General features: G+C 42.0%; 1 protein-coding gene across 1 annotated transcript in view; it reads right to left on the bottom strand.

Annotated features, from left to right (window-relative positions):
• The window catches only part of LOC142657829 (uncharacterized), a 124422-nt gene that overhangs the window by 16548 nt on the left and 90241 nt on the right, over nt 1-17633 (bottom strand). The window contains exon 10 of the mRNA XM_075833293.1: nt 28-125. Coding sequence (XP_075689408.1) covers nt 28-125 — 98 coding nt within the window. The remainder of the gene's footprint in view (nt 1-27; nt 126-17633) is intronic.

The following is a 17633-nucleotide window of genomic DNA, read 5'->3' as shown; positions in this document are numbered from 1 at the left end:
TTCTGGCGAGACTTTAGCGCCATCTACCTGATGATTCTCTGGGACATTGTGTTCTTCCTCTCGACAGTCCTGGGAATAAAGGGGACTAGGACATCTCTCTGCTGGATTTCTCCTGCTGGATCCACCTGTAGGAAACACACAGTGACTGAATACATGACTACTATATATCTGTCTATATATCAGACACTTCCCTAAACACTTCGATATTTACTAAGCAGAGCCTAAATTACAATGTTGAGGACCTCACTACCTGCGCCGAGGTATTTGCGCCTTGAAAGTCGCAGGCCTAAAGTAGACTATAGCCTACCACAGCGACTGGTGGGGAACCGACAGCTCCCTGCTCCGCCATAGTATTTAACTGCATCTGAGTTCTGGGGACGCAGATACACATGAAAGTGGCGGGACACAGGGCGTCTCTATTTTAAGAGTTCCCTGCCAACCAAAAAGAAAAAAAAAAAATGTCAGGGCGTTGCCTGCTTATTAGCCTCTTAAAGGCAATGTACACCTTTGTAAGCAATATTTTCTATAAATTATTTTTTAATAATATATTTTTTTTATACATTGGTTTTAGATGATTAAATACTTTTTTTTAATTGAGTTCTATTAATACTTTTTTTTTTTCTTTTTTTCGATACAGCTGTTAGGTCTCCTCTATACACAAACGGATTTGGCTGATAGCAAATTTTCAGTGTAGTGAACCGACGACTCGGCTGAGAGCGGGTCCTGTGTGTCTAACACACAGGATCACAATAATTACCATCACATCTAAGTTGATGAACATGGATACACAGGATCCGCTCTTAGCCATGTCGTCAGTTCACTTCACTTACGGAATCGGCTGATAGCGGATGATTCAGCTCCTGTGTATAGAGGAACATAAGAGCCGTATCGTAAAAGCGAAAAAACTGTTTTAATATAAGTCTATTAAAAAAATGTGTTTAATCATCTACAACCAATAAAATATAACGCTCATTAGACTCTAATGGTCCAATAGTTTATACTGTAGCGACGCATGCACGTTACGGCGGACAAAACACAGAACACAGCATGTATTCACTTATGCGGCATCCAATGGTTTTTAGTTAAACGGGTGAGTGACCGTCTGTTTATAATTTGAATAAGGGTGTACACATGATATCAATTGTTTATAGACTTTGTAGATCTTTTAAATTTGCACTGTATGTAGAATTGTGTAATTTTCAGCAAGTATACCAGATGTATTTGCTGATCCTTTTCTTGGTCACATATAATTTTGATGTAATGCATATGCACTTTATGTATATTTATGTATTAATGTGTTAACACTTGTTACTTAATGAGCTATGCTCCCTACTTAACCCCTTCCCGACATCCTCCGTATTTATACGGCGCTGTTAGGCAGGGGTTCCAACAAAGTGCAGGAGCTGAGCCCGCACCATCACCGCCGGGTGCTAGCTGTATGTTACAGCTGGCACCCTGATCTAACAGCCAGGACCAGAGATAGTCTCCGTTCCGGCTGCGTTCAATAGAGATCGCAGCATCTGAGGGGTTTTTAGCCACTGGGCACCCCAGCAAGGTGATCACAGGGTTGCCGATGACTGCAATGGCAACCGGAGGCCTAATACTGGCCTCCTGGTCTGCCATCAACGGAAGCCTCCTATGCCCCGCTCGGAGGAGGGGCCTAAAAGGCTTCCGGTAGCAACGGCAAGATGGCGCCGGCTCAGAAGCTGAGCCGGCGTCATCAGCAGTGGGTGTCCGCTGTATGTTACAGTGGACACCCTGCTGTAACAGCAGGAACCAGAGCTAGCTCCAATCCCTGCCATTCACCCCTTAGATGCAGCAATCGAAAGCGATCTGCAGCACGCTAATGGGTTGGCCGGTGACATCATATCCCTGTGCCGACCCACGTTAGCCGGGGGCGAGCGCCACTCGCACCGCTACGAGCATACAGGCAGGGTTTAAATAGCTCTGACTCGTTGCGCTCAATAACTGGGACCTGCCCTCACCACTCCACCAACGCCGGCTCACATCTCCTGCTCCTTACTGCTCCACCAACGGATGTCTCCTTCTCCACCAACATCTAAGTATTAAGTGCAGCAACAGCTGCATTTAACCCTCTCTCCCCCCTTGGACAACGAGCATTCCTACCTCTCTCCGCCTATACTTAACCCTTGCTTCTCCCGCTACACAAGATGGTGCCGCTGAATTAACCCTTTCCCACCTGCCTGTCCTAGTTATACCCCTGAGTTAAAGGGAATGTGTTGCTAGAAAAATATATATTTTTTTTTAAGTTAAACAGTTAGTGTATAAATGATTAAACATTGTTCTAATTTTTTCACGGGTCAGGAAATATTATAAATTATATATTATGCTGGTCACTAGATGGAGCAATTCCCAAAATTGCAGCATTGGCATGTGGTAAAGCAACCACATTGCTTTATGCTGCAAAATTTGAGAAGACAGACTCGCTCTAGCATCCTCAAACAATCCCCCCTCCCTTGTCCTGGCTAGTGCCAGGAGAAAGGAGGGGATTGAACGTTCAAACCTCCTACACTGTGTGTCGCCATTTTTTGAGCGAACACACAGTGTAGTAGATTAACATACAGTAGTAATCACACACAAACACGTACATACACAGAAATAACTTACCTGCTCCTGCCGCCGCCGCTCCCTCCGGTCCATCCGCTCCCTCCGCTCCTAGTGCTTGCATTAGAACACATGTCCGGAAGCCGCGACCGTAAGTAGTAATCTTACTGTCCGGCCGCGGCTTTCGGTCCACAAGAAAATGGCGCCGGACGTCGCTCGGTCGAAGACCTTCCATTTGGACTGTGTGGGAGCGGCGCATGCGCTGTTCCCACACAGATGGCGTACAGCATAGTGAATAGAACGGGTCCCGTTCGCATTCACTATGGTGCTGTATTCCATGTCTGTATGTGTCGTTAATCGACACATACAGAGATGAAAAAAAAAATGGCAGCCCCCATGACAAGAAAAAGTAAAAAAATAAAAAAAAGTAAAACACAAACACACAAATAAATAAAACATTTTTTAATAAAACACTAAAAGCAAATTGATATAAAAATTTTTTTTTTTTGCGACACCCTTCCTTTAACCCTTTCCCACCTGCCTGCCATAGTTCAGTTTCCCTGAGTTAACACTTACTCTCCCCTGGTTTAACCCTTCCAACCCTCACATTATCTGCACATCCCCTGGTATATTCCTAGTTAACCCTTTCCCACTTGACATACCCGGGTTAACCCTTGATGACCTGCACATCCCCTGGTTAACCCTTGCAGGCCTGCACATCCCCTGGTAAAACCCTTGCTGACCTGCATTTCCTCAGAGTGCATCCCTAGTTAACCCTTTCCCACCTGCCTATACATTACCTGCATATCCCGTTTCCATTGCTATCCCCTGGTATACGTTTAACCCTTCCCATTGTTCTCCCTTAGTGTACAGGGACAGTTATATTTAGGAGGGAGTGGGACAGAAGTAGGGAGCGTGAATGTATTGTAACGTAACATATATATGTTTAAATAAGTGGGCAGTGGTATAGATTAGCATTGTGATACCTTATTTATACTGTGACGTGTAGTGTCAGTGTATTCAATACATATTAAGTTGTTATATGTATTGGAATACACTGATACTATACTGTGATTATTTCGGTGAACTGTGTTTGGTCTATTTTATCTTAAGTGTGATTACGGTTTGTATTAATAAATATTACCTTTTATTTACAATCGTATTCCCTTAACCCCTTTCCACTTTTGACCTTCCTGACAGAGCCTCATTTTTCAAATCTGACATGTTTCAATTTATGTGGTAATAACTTCGGAATTATTTTACCTATCCAATTGATTCTGACATTGTTTTCTCATGACACTTTAAACTTTATGTTACTGGCAAAATTTGCTCAATACATTCAATATATAATGGTGAAAAACACCAAAATCTAAATGTTTCTGCTTGTAAGACAGGCAGTTATACCACACAAAAAAGTTGCTAATTAACATACCACATATGTCTACTTTGGATTGGCATCTTTTATTAAACATCCTTTTTTTTATTTTTTACTAGGACGTTATACGGCTTAGAACTTTACCTGCAATTTCTCACAAATTAAAGAAAATTTCAAAAGGCTATATTTTCAGGGGCCAGCTCAGATGTGAAGTGGCTTTGGGGCCTTATATATTACAAACCCACAATAAGTCACACCATTTTAAAAACGGCACCCCTGAAAGTATTTAAAACAGCATTTAGAAAGTTTTTGAACCCTTTACACATTTCACAGGAATTAAAAGCAAAGTAGAGGTGAAGTTTACTAATGTTTTTTTTTTTTTTTGCAGAAATTCATTTTTTAGCCATTTTTTTTGTAACACAAAAGGTTTTACAAGAGATACACAACTCAATATTAATTGCCCAGGTTCTGCAGTTTTTAGAAATATCTTGCATGTGGTCCTAGAGTGCTTATGGACTAAAGCACAGGCCTCAGAAGCAAAGGAGCACCTAGTGAATTCTGGGGCCTCCTTTTTATGAGAATATATTTTAGGCACCATGTCAGGCTTGAAGAGGTCTTGTGATACCAAAACAGTGGAAACCCCCCACAAGTGACCCCATTTTGGAAGCTACACCCCTTGAGGAAATTATCTAGGGGTATGGTATAGTATATTTTGACCCCACAGGTTTCATGCAAAAATTATTAGAAGTAGGCCGTGAAAATGAAAATCTAAATTTTTTCCAATAAAACGTAGGTTTAGCTATTTTTTTTTTCATTCCCACAAGGACTAAAGGAGAAAAAGCACCGCAACATTTGTAAAGCAATTTCTCCTGAGTAAAGCAGTACCCCAAAAGTGGTCATAAGCGGCTGTTTGAACACACGGCAGGGCACAGAAGGGAAAGCGCGCCATTTGGCTTTTAGAGCTTAAATTTAGCAGGAATGGTTTACGGAGGCCATGAGGGACCAAAACTGCAAAAAGTGACTCCATTTCGGAAACTACATCCGTTGAGGAATTCATCTAGGGGTGTAGTGAGCATTTTGACCCCACAGGTGTTTCATAGACTTTATTAGGATTGGGCAGTGAAAATAAAAAAAATCCTTTTTCTTCACTAAGACATAGCTTTAGCTCAAAGTTTTTCATTTTCTCAACAAATAAAAGGAAAAAAATAACCCCAATATTTGTAAAGCAACTTCTCTAGAATACGGAAATACCCCATATGTGGTCATAAACTGCTGTTTGGGCACACGGTGGGGCTCAGAAGAGAAGGAGCGCCATTTGGCTTTTGGAGTTCAGATTTTGCTGGATTAGTTTCTGGGCGCTATGTCGCATTTGCAAAGACCATGTGGGACCAAAACAGTGGAACCCCTCAGAAGTGACGCCACTTTAGAAACAACACCCCTCAAAAGTATTCACCTAGGGGTGTAGTGAGCATGTTAACCCCACAGGTGTTTTGCAGAAATTAGCATGCACTCGATGTTGCAGAGTGAAAATGGGATGTTTTCCATAGATATGAAAATATGTGGTGCCCAGCTTGTGCCACCATAACAAGACAGCTCTCTAATTATTATGCTGTGTTTCCTGGTTTTAGAAAACACCCTACATGTGGCCCTAATCTTTTGCCTGGACATTTGACCAGGCTCAGGAGTGAAAGATTACCATGCAAAGACGATGCCTAATTTGGCGATTTACAAAGTATTGGTTCACAATTGCAGGGGCTCTGATGTGAAATAATAAGAGAAACACCTGATAAGTGACCCCATTTTGGAAACTACACCCTCAAGGCATTTATTAAGGGGTGTAGTGAGCATTTTCACCCCACAGGTCTTTTCCATAAATGAATGCGCTGCGGATGGTGCAAAGTAAAAATGTAAATTTTTCCCTAGATATGCCAATTCAGTGGCAAATATGTCATGCCCAGCTTGTGCCACTGGAGATACACACCACAAAAATTGTTAAAAGGCTTCTCCCGGGTATGGCGATGCCATATATGTGGAAGTAAACTGCTGTTTGGGCACACTGTAGGGCTCAGAAGGGAGGGAGCGCCATTTGGCTTTTGGAGCGCGGATTTTGCTTAGTAATAGTTTTGTTTGGGGTATTACTGGTGTGTCAGTTTATAATGTGGGGGCATATGTAAGTTTGGCAGAGTACATCAGGGCATAGTCAGGTGGTATAATAATGGGGTAAATAATACAATCATCCATGGACGTGTGTTACGCTGTGAAGCAATCCTTTATGCACAGGCCAGTGGCGCACTTATAAACTAGGTCATTCTTTTTTTTTTATAAACTCGTTTTATTAAAGAGTAACAGTACCTTGCACAAATGCATAACGACTTTACAATATCAAAAATATTACATCATATCCATAATATTTAGTACAGATACCAAACAACAACAGGCAGAACATGAGACACCAGGTTACATACAAATAGCAGGTTATCACAGAATTAACCATATCTCTCAATAGGTGGTGCCTTATGTTAACAGAGCATCTCTAAGATTAACATATCTGTGTGAGCTGCGAATCACGCCACTGATCCCAGACTTTGGTAAATGTCTCCACACATCCCCTATGCCTATAAACCAAATCTAGCATACAAGAGCCTGGAATTGACCAATGATTTCCACTGAGAAAGAATAGGAGTTCTAGGGCCCATCCATCGGAGAGCTACAGAATATTATAGTATGACTGGACCATAGATCCTCAGATATAATCCCAAATAAACATAATAGAGGTGAAACTGAAATCGGAAATTGAAGAACCCCATTAAGCAACGCTATAACATCTTTCCAGAACGATTGTATCCATGGACACATTCATAGCATATGCCAGAAATCCGATCCAGGAGCACCACATCTGTGACACTCAGTGGTAGGACACCGACCCATTTTATGGAGCCTGACTGGTGTCAACTTTGATGTATAATGAAAAGTTGTGTCACTCTGTTATTAGCAGCTGGGGACACCAATAAATGTGAGTATAAGATATCATTCCATATCTTAGGATCTATGTCAGGAATAAGATTTTTTCCCCTTAGACTCTACTACCAACGGAGCAGCCACCAATTTGGATTGTATGAGGAAGGAGTAAATAGCCAAAAATTAAACCTCTAGGGCCCTGCGATTTGAAAACCCAAATGAGGGAAAAATTAGATATAATCCTTCCGGTTTGAGGAAATTGAGACTGTAGGGTGTCTATTCTGTAAAAATTTATAGAAGGCATCCCTGGGGATTTTAAAATCTTCCTGGATTTGCTCAAATGTCTTCACAATACCATCTGTGTATAAATCCCCAACACATTTCACCCCATGTTCTATCCAAAACTGTGGATCTAAGGAGGCCGTCATATGCACCAGAGAAGGGCTATGCCACAAAGACTGCACAGCAACAATACCATGGAATGAGATCAATTTTTTTTGTAGAATCCCATACCTGTGCAGCAAATCTATGTAATGGTAGCAACATCCACCGAGAGTGAGGCATACCTTGCAGAACAGGCCACAAGTTTGGCATATCCAAATAAAAAGCAAGTTAATGTTTTCTATTAGGTAGAATATCTAAACTAACCCACGTGTTCAGATAGCGTAATTGGCCCGACAAATAGTTTAGGTAGAAATCTGGGAGTGATGTACCACCTAATAATTTAGGCCTCTGCAGTGAAGTCAATTTAGGTTTCGACCCATTTGAGTCACAAACAAAGGAAGGCAAGAGAGCATGTACGTTTTTAAAGAACGACAACGGTATAGGAACTGCTATGTGTTCCAGCATATAAAGACATTTGGGGAGGATAATAATTTTTATCAAGTTAATCCGGTAACCGCCAAAGGTAGCGTGCTCCATATTTTAAACTTGTCCTTCACATAGTCCAATAAAGGATAAATATTATTACGCATATCTGAGCCAGGGACCTTACTCATCACAATACCCAAATATTTAAAACTCGACACTACTTTAAGTCCACTTTCTACTGGAGCCCAACTCAGGTCTTGCAACGGTAAAAAAAAAAAAAGATTTATTCCAGTTTATGTGTAATCCAGAAAATCTCCCAAACCTATCTATTAGGTCTATCGCAGCTGGCAAGGTATCTTTAGGTCTAAACATGAACAGAATCATGTCATCGGAATAAAAGCCAATTCTGCCTTCTCTACCACCAAATTGTATCCCATGATATGACTGATGTTGACGTATAAACAGAGTAAACGGTTCAATGGCAATTGCAAACAATAGGGGTGACAAAGGACAACCCTGTCTTGTACCCCGTGCCAATTGAAAATATGGGGATAATAGTCCATTTATCAAAATTTGGGCCCTGGGGGATTGATATATCGTGGATATCCAGCGTATGAACATGGGACCAAAACCAAAATCGGTGCAATATCGCTAATAAGTAAGGCCATTCAAGTCTAATGCTTTAGCTGCGTCTAATGAGGCCATGGCCCAGTCTGTCCGTAGGGCTAAGCCAATTTGCATCACTATCTGAGCCCTGTGGATATTATCAGATGTTGATTTACCAGGCATAAATCCTGACTGATCAGGGTGTATAATGTTCAATATTACAGCATTTAATCTATTTGCCGATACCTTAGTAAGGACTTTATAATCACTGTTTAAGAGTGAAATTGGCCTATAAGATCCGCGGTTTAAAGGGTCCTTATCTGGTTTTAGCAAAATCACAATAGTGGCATCATTTAGTGATTCAGGTAGGGAACCCGGAGTGTGTGAATATAAAAACATGGAATGTAAAATGGGTGTCAATATTTCAGAGTATTTGCAATAAACCTCGGCAGGAATCCCATCCGGGCCTGGCGATTTGCCCTTTGCTAAGTCCTGAAGTGCACGCGCAGCCTCCTCTGGTGTAATGTCGGCATCTAGTAATAATTTATCAGACTGACAGCGTAGGAAAGGCGACACCTTCCAAGTAGTCAAAAAGTTCCGCCACATCACATTGCACCCTAGAAGTGTATAGGTCTCTATAATATTGTGCAAACCGTTCTGCAATTCCCACATTATCCATAAGAATACCCCCATTGTGCCCCTTAATTTTCAGGATGGAAGGAGACTTGAGTTTCGATCCTGCAAGAGCAGCAGATATTGTCTCCCAGAATCCAGCCAGTTTTGCCTATTAACATCTGAGGGATCTGCAACATAAACCGCTTTCAAATCAGAGCATTTCCCAGTTAATTCATCCTCCACCTTAGAATCAGAACGTTTTAAATACGAGATAGAGGATTTAAGGCAACCCCGTAGATATGCTTTAGTAGTGTCCCACATAACACCCACATTATCAAAATCCTGATGAACTTGCAAAAATACTTGTGACTGATCAGGGATCCTATCATTCGCACCAATTACTGTCAACCAAAATGGATGGATCTTCCATCCCCTTGGTCTAGGAAGATCTGGAAGACGGAAACTAGCCAAAACAGGGGAATGATCAGACACTCCACTAGGTTTATAAGCAATTTGAGGCGACATAGCCATTAATAAATCATTAACAAACATGTAATCTATATGGGACAGTGGTATGTCCCAGTGAGGAACACGAATACGTTCTAGCAGTGGGAAAGGTAAACCGATATATATCTGTCCACCCTAGCTCTGCAATCAAAAGATTGAGATGTGTCTCTGGTGTATGCGGAGAGACCTTCAACTGGGTATGCCTAAGCCTATCCATAGCATTAGCCATAGTCATATTAAAATCACCCATACATAGCAATCTAGCACCAGGATACGACGTCGAGAAATTAACCACTTGATGTAATAACGATAATGATGCCAGTGGTGGAATATAAACCCCCAGAAGAACATATGGGATATTATTTATGAACGCACGTATGAATATAAATCGCCCGTCAGCATCTATCTGCACAGTGTTTACCTCACACCTAAGGGATTTGTGCATAAGTATAGGCAGCCCGCAGGAATAGGACGAATAACAGGACTGGCTAGACCATTGAACCCAGGGTCTATTCAACACATGTAGTTTATCAGAAGTCAAATGTGTTTCCTGTATACACAGGATATGTGGGGAATACTTTCTAACCTGTGCAAAAACCATAGCTCTTTTCCTAGCAGAACCCAAACCCAACGTTCGATGACATAACCGTGATCATAGCCATTTGACATATAACACATATGCTTCACAGAAGGAGTAGTACCGAGTATGCATATATCTGTACCGTAAACAAAACCAGCATAGTTGTGCAAGGCAAAAAACATGAAACCTCAAAGGTCTCTGAGGCAGGCGGGGACTGAAGTTAGCTTCGATCCACGCCATTAACCCCTTAAATGCAGCCGTCAAATGCGATCACTACATTTAAGGTGTTTGCAGCTCATCGACACCCCAGCAATGAAATCGTCGGGGTGTTGGTGGCAGCAATGGCAACCGGAGGCCTAATACTGGCCTCCCGGTGTGCCTAGCACGGAAAAATTCCAGCCTCCGCCTGGAGGCAGGGCCTTAAAGGCTTCCGTAGCCGCCGGTCGTACTGACACCCAGAATAAAGTTAACATGTAACTTATAAACGCATGGTGAACGCTCTATAAAAAAAACAAACTAAAAAACTATAGCAGAATTGCAGTTTTTTGGTCACCTTGCCTCTCAAAAAATAGGATAAAAAGTGATCAAGAAGTCGCATGTACCCCAAAATGGTACCAATAATAACTACAGCTCGTCCCGCAAAAAAACAGCCCTCATACCACTACGTCTATGAAAAAATAAAATTAGTTAAGGCTCCAATAAGTCAGGAAATAAAAAATATACGGCTGTGCAGATCAGAGGGGAACATTTCGTCTTTTTCAAGAGGCGATTTATCAGGGCCCTAAAAATAGGGAACCAGGAAGGGGGGCCCAAACATATCTGCTAGAAGAGAGGGTGCCAGTATTATACCAGGACAACACTTCCCAGCAAAATTCTCCAAACTGCAAAGCTGCGAAGTGTGGACCCAAAGCGGGAGAAGTAAAGACCCCGTTTATCAGTGCGACACCGGCCTGTGCAGAAAAGATTGAGCACAGCGTAACACACATCTATGGATTATTTTACGGTTTATCCCATTATTATACCACCTGACTATGCCCCTGATGTACTCTGCCCAGCTTACATGTAACCCCACATTATAAACGGAAACACCCGTACGTAATACTCAAACAACACTACTACCAAGCAAAGTCTACACTTCAAAAGCCAAATGGCGCTCCCACCCATCTGAGCCCTACAGCGTGCCCAAACAGCAGTTTACTTCCACATATATAGTACCGCCATACCCGGGAGAACTCTTTTAACAATTTTTGGGGTGTATGTCTACAGTGGCATAAGCTGGGCATGACATACTTGCCACTGAATTGGCAATTCTGGGGAAAATTTTTCATTTTTACTCTGCACCATACACAGCGTATTTATTTATGGAAAAGATCTGTGGGGTGAAAAGGCTCACTACACCCCTTAATAAATGCCTTGAGGGGTGTAGTTTCTTAAATTGTCACTTCTGGAGGGTTTCTTTTATTATTTCCCATCTGAGCCTCTGCAATTGTGAACCAATTCTGTGTAAATCGCCAAATTAGGCCTCAATTTTGCATGGTATTCTCTCACTCCTGAGCCCTGTCAAATGTCCAGGCAAAAGATTAGTGCCCCATGTAGGGTGATTCTAAAACCTGGAAACACAGCATAATAATTAGAGAGATGCCTTGTTATGCTGGCACAAGCTGGGCACCACATATTGGCATATCTATTGAAAAATCCAATTATCACTCTGCAATATCGAGTGCACACCAATTTATGCAAAACACCTGCAGGGTTAACATGCTCACTACATCCCTAGGTGAATACCTTGAGGGGTGTAGTTTCCAAAATGGGGGTCACTTTTGGGGGGTTTCCACGGTTTTGGTCCCACAGGGTTTTTGCAAATGCTACATAGCGGCCAGAAACCAATCCAGCAAAATCTGTACTTCGAAAGCCAAATGGCACTCCTTCCATTCTGAGCCCTGCCGTGTGCCCAAAAATGAGTATATAACCACATATGGGGTAGTGCCATACTCGGGAGAAATTGCTTAACAAATGTTGGGTTTCTTTTTCTGCTTTATTTTTTGAGAAAATAAAAAATTTTGCACAAAAGCTACGTCTTATTCTAAAAAAAAAAATATTTTCACTGCCCAATTCAAATAAAATCTATGAAACCGCTGTGGGGTCAAAATGCTCACTACACCCCTAGATTAATTCCTCAAGGGGTGTAGTATCCTAAATGGAGTCCCTTTTGGGTAATTTCCACTGTACTGGTACCTTAGGGGCTTACAAAAGCAACATAGTGTCAAGAAACCAATCCAGCAAAATCTGTGCTCCAAAAGCCAAATGGCGCTCCTTCTCTTCTGTTCCTTGTCATGTGCCCAAACAGCAGTTTATGACCACATATGGGGTATTTTGTACTCCAGAGAAGTTGCTTTACAAATGTTGGGGTTCTTTTTTTCCTTTATTTGTTGAGAAAATTAAAAATTTTGAGCTAAAACTACGTCTTATTGAAGAAAAAGGATTGTTTTTATTTTCACTGCCCAATTCTAATAAGTTCTATGAAACACCTGTGGTGTCAAAATGATCACTACACCCGTAGATTAATTCTTCACGGGGTGTAGTTACCTAAATGGAGTCACTTTTTGGGCGTTTTCATGGTTTTGTCCCCTTAGGGGCTCTGCAAATGTGACATGGCCTCCACAAACCATACCTGCTAAAATTGAGCTCCAAAATCCAAATGGTGCTCCCTCTGTTCTGAGCCCTACAGTGTGTCCAAACAGCGGTTTATTACCACATGTGGGTTACTGTTTTACTCTGGAGAAATTGCTTTACAAATTTTGCAGTGCTTTCTCTCCTTTAGTCCCAGTGGAAATGAGAAAAAATTAGCTAAACCTACATTTTCTTTGAAAGAATGTAGATTTTCATTTTCGGGGCCTACTTCCAATAATTTCTGCAAAAAACCTGCGGCGTCAAAATGCTAACTATACCCCTAGATAATTTCCTCAAGGGGTGCAGTTTCCAAAATGGGGCCACTTGTGGGCGGTTTCCACTGTTTTGGCCCCTCAGGGGCTTTGCAAATGCGACATGGCCTCCGAAAACCATTCCTGCTAAATTTGAGCTTCAAAAGCCAAATGGCACTCATTCCCTTCTAAGCCCTGCCGTGTGTCCAAACAGCCGTTTATGACCACATGTGGAGTATTGTTTTACTCGGGAAATATTGCTCTACAAATGTTGTGGTGCTTTTTCTCCTTTAGTCCTTTTGGAAATTAAAAAAAAAAAAAATTAGCTAAACCTACATTTTATTTGAAAGAATGTAGATTTTCGTTTCATGGCCTACTTAAAAAAATTTCTGAAAAAAAACTGTCTGGTCAAAATGCTTACTATACCCCTAAATAAATTCCTCGAGGGGTGTAGTTTCCCAAATGGGGTCACTTTTGGGGGGTTTCCACTGTTTTGGTACCACAACAGCTCTTCAAAGCGGACATGGTGCCTAAAATATATTCTAATAGAAAGGAGTGTCCAAAATCCTTTAGGTACTCCTTTGCTTCTGAGGACGGTGCTTCAGTCCGTTAGCACACTAGGGCCACATGTGGGATATTTCCTAAAACTGCAGAACCTGGGCAATAAATATTGAGTTGCGTTTCTCTGGTAAAACTTGGATTAAAACTGAATTTCTGCCACAACAAAAAAACTTAAAATTTGTAAATTTCACCTCTACTTTGGTTTAATTCCTGTGAAACGTCTAAAGGGTTAAGAAACTTTCTAAATGCTGTTTTGAATACTTTAAGGGGTGAAGTTTTTAAAATGGGGTGACTTTTTGGAGGTTTCTAATATATAAGGCCATAAAAGCCACTTCACAACTGAACTGGCCCCTGTAAAAATAGCCTTTTGAAATTTTCTTGAAAATGTGAAAAATTGCTGCTAAAGTTCTCAGCCTTGTAACGTTATAGAAAAATAAAAGGATGTTCAAAAAACGATGTCAATCTAATGTAGACATATGGGGGATGTTAATTAGCGACTATTTTGTGTGGTATAACTGCCTGTCTTACAAGCAGATACATATAAATTTATAAAAATGCTAATTTTTGCCATTTTTTGCTACATTTTGGTGTTTTCACATTTAAATACTGAATGTATCGAGCCAATTTTGCCAGTAACATAAAGTCCAATGTGTCACAAGAAATCAACCTCAGAATCGCTTGGATAGTTTAAAGCATTCCGAAGTTATTACCACATAAAGTGAAGTGTCAGATTTGAAAAATGAGGCTCTGTCAGGAAGGTCAAAAGTGGCTAAAGTGGGAAGGGGTTAAGGTATATAAAAAAATATATATGTAAGGGATGCAGCATAGCGTCCACTTTGCGAATATGTACGACAAGTTCAAGGATACAAGGATACAAGTAGAAAAAAAGCAAATGGAGTCTTGTAGCCATCTCCCGATCATGAACATATCAGCCCACGTAGTAGTAGCACAAGATGTCATACAAAGTATCAGTTCCGAGACGTTGGCGGCTCACCTAGTCATCAGCATCTTTCGGGGTCACAAAAACGAATGAGCGGTCTTCATCCACAATACGAAGCTTTGCAGGATATGCCATAAAATATGGGATTTGTAGATCTCTAAGCCGTATTTTCACCAACATGAAAGTAGCTCGCCTTTTCTGCAGCTCAGCGCTGAAATCAGGGAATATGGATACTGCTGCTCCATTGAATCTATGTAGCTACTTACCGGCAAACGCTGATGCTGCTGCAGAATCAACTGTAGCCTCTGGTGCCGATGTGTCCTCGCTCGTCTGACACGATGCAGGACCTGGGGAAGTGACGTCACAGCGTGATCTGCCAGAAGCTGGGCGTTCTGAAGAGAAGTGGATGATACTTCTCGTCAGAACGCCCAGCTAGTAAAAAGTAAAAACGCCCCGATGTACGCACATAATACACGCCCAGTTGTACTTTTACTTTTCAACACGCCCAGTTGTACTTTTGCAAGCCTCATTTGCATAAATACAAAAATGCTCTTTTTTTAAAAATAAAAACGTTACTGTAATCTACATTGCAGCGCCTATCTGCTGCAATAGCAGATAGGGGTTGCAAAATCTGGTGACAGAGCCTCTTTAAGGCCTGATACAGGATAGAATGGAGTATAGCGAACCTAATTATTTATTGTTGTTTTTCTAAGCTATTAACGTTTTTATTTTGCTTTGCGGCGTGCTGCTCTACTGCGACGAATCGTCGGGGGATCGAGCAACACATACAGAAGAGTTTCAGAAGTATCGAAGTCGGTGTCCTTCAAGTGAAGTCCAGCTGGTCGGGGAAAGGCGTTCTGGAGTAAAAGGACCTTTTTCATGCAGCAAGGGACAAGAAGGACAACTCAGACAGATGAGTTTTGATAGAGTGTACTCACTCTAAAACCAGCTCATTCAATCCCATAACACCCACTACATATAGGTCAGCAGGAATGCTGTGGTCCACTCTGCTGGACGAGGCTTATGCACATGATAAGATATGCATTAGCAAAAGGAGCGTTTTTAATAAAACCTCCAAACGGCTCCACATGCTCGCTAAACTGATCTGTGTTCATGAGATGTGGAATCCTGAAAACTCAGAAATGAAGAGTGATTCCCCAAATTTTCACTGCCAGAGTTGTGTCAACAGTGTGAAGCAGGTTTGTGCTTTGCTGACACAACCGGCAGAAAATGCCCAATGTAAAATTGTTAGAGATAGGCAGATTTGCATGCTGGAATCTCAGGTGATAGTTTTGAGAATCATAGTGATGACATTGATGCACAGCTGACTGAGTCTTAGGCCTCATTTACACGAGCGTGTGCGTTTTGCGCACGCAAAAAACGCAGTGTTTTGCATGCGCAAAAGGCACTTGACAGCTCCGTGTGTCATCAGTGTATGATGCGCGGCTGCGTGATTTTCGCGCAGCCGCCATCATAGAGATGAGGCTAGTCGACGTCAGTCACTGTCCAGGGTGCTGAAAGAGTTAACTGATCGGCAGTAACTCTTTCAACACCCTCGACAGTGAATTCCGATCACAATATACAGCAACCTGTGAATAAAAAAAAAAAAGACGTTCATACTTACCAAGAACTTCCTGCTTCCTCCAGTCCGGTCTCCCGGCCGTTGCCTTGGTGACGCGTCCCTCTCTTGACATCCGGCCCCAACTCCCTGGATGACGCGGCAGTCCATGTGACCGCTGCAGCCTGTGATTTTCTGCAGCCTGTGCTTGGCCTGTGATTGGCTGCAGCTGTCACTTGAACTGAATTGTCATACCGGGAGGTCAGACTGGAGGAAGAAGCCGGGAGTTATCGGTAAGTCAGAACTTTTTTTTTTTTTACACGTTCATGTATATTGTGATCGGAAGTCACTGTCCAGGGTGCTGAACCAGTTTAACTCTTTCAGCACCCTGGACAGTGACTGTCTCCTGACGTTGTGTACCGGAAAATTTTTTGCCGGGTTCGGTCAAAACGAGTTCGGCCGAACCCGGTGAAGTTCGGTTCGCTCATCTCTAAGACACTCCGTCTGGATGTTTGTAAACAGAAAAGCACGTGGTGCTTTTCTGTTTACATTCAGAGTTTGACAGCTCTTGCGCGAATCACGCAGTTCACACGGAAGTGCTTCCGTGCGACCTTCGTGGTTTTCACGCACCCATTGACTTCAATGGGTGCGTGATGCGCGAAAAACGCAGAAATTTAGAACATGTCGCGAGTTTTTTTCAACGCACTCACGCTGAGCAAAACTCACGGACTGTCTGCATGCCCCCATAGACTTGTATAGGTCCGCGCGACCCGCGTGAAAAGCACGTGCGTCGCACAGACGTATATGACGTTCGTGTAAATGAGGCCTTATGCTGTGATCAATGCATTTAAGGATAAGGAGGCATCTACAGAGGCAATCATTGTCAAGTTAAATGATGAGATTGCTGCTAGGTCACAATTGGTAACCAGTATGCAAAATATCATAAAGGATTTTTCAAAGATGTTACCAGCCTTGTCTTTATCACAAAAGTCAAGGCCTGATTCCGCTGAGGCTTGAGAAAGCGTGTCTACGCGAGACAGCGGTTGCCTGTGAACGTGTGCAAATCTCCGTCTCCCCCACTTCTCATTGAGCAATAAAACATATGAAAACATCAGATTTGGGTGAGTTTCTTCATTCATTGCTGATTCAGCTGTAAGTTTGCCCTCTACAGGGCAAAAAGCGGGCAGTAGAAAGCGTGATGGATCAGATAATCCAAATCGTGATTCCATCCAGAATTCTGAAGGTAACATTGTTATGAAAGTGTTACGCAAATGTAAGTGTACAATATTTAGTAGTGTGTCTCTAGCCATGCAGAGCGTGTACCATTAATTGTTTTGCATGTGCTGGCTCAGGCCATATTGCGAATCACTGCAAGTCTTTGGGTACTAAGAAATGTAGTCCTGTGAAGTGGTTTAAATGTGGTCAGATGGGACATATTACTAGAGATTTCCACGGCATAAGCAACCATGGAAAGCATAGCGAAATAACAATAGAAAATGGCCACGTTACAACAAATGGAGTTTTTAGACAAAATTACTGCATAAAAGTCTCCTTACAGTCTTATGTGCTCCGCCACGTGCTCAAAGGTCTAAATTACCAACCAAAACTGGGGAGGAGTTTAGGAAGTTGGCCATAAA

Source organism: Rhinoderma darwinii, chromosome 1 (genome assembly GCF_050947455.1).
Source record: "Rhinoderma darwinii isolate aRhiDar2 chromosome 1, aRhiDar2.hap1, whole genome shotgun sequence".
NCBI lineage: Eukaryota > Metazoa > Chordata > Amphibia > Anura > Rhinodermatidae > Rhinoderma > Rhinoderma darwinii.
The sequence above is the reverse complement of the archived record's forward strand: the minus strand, read 5'-3'. Positions and strand labels throughout refer to the sequence as shown.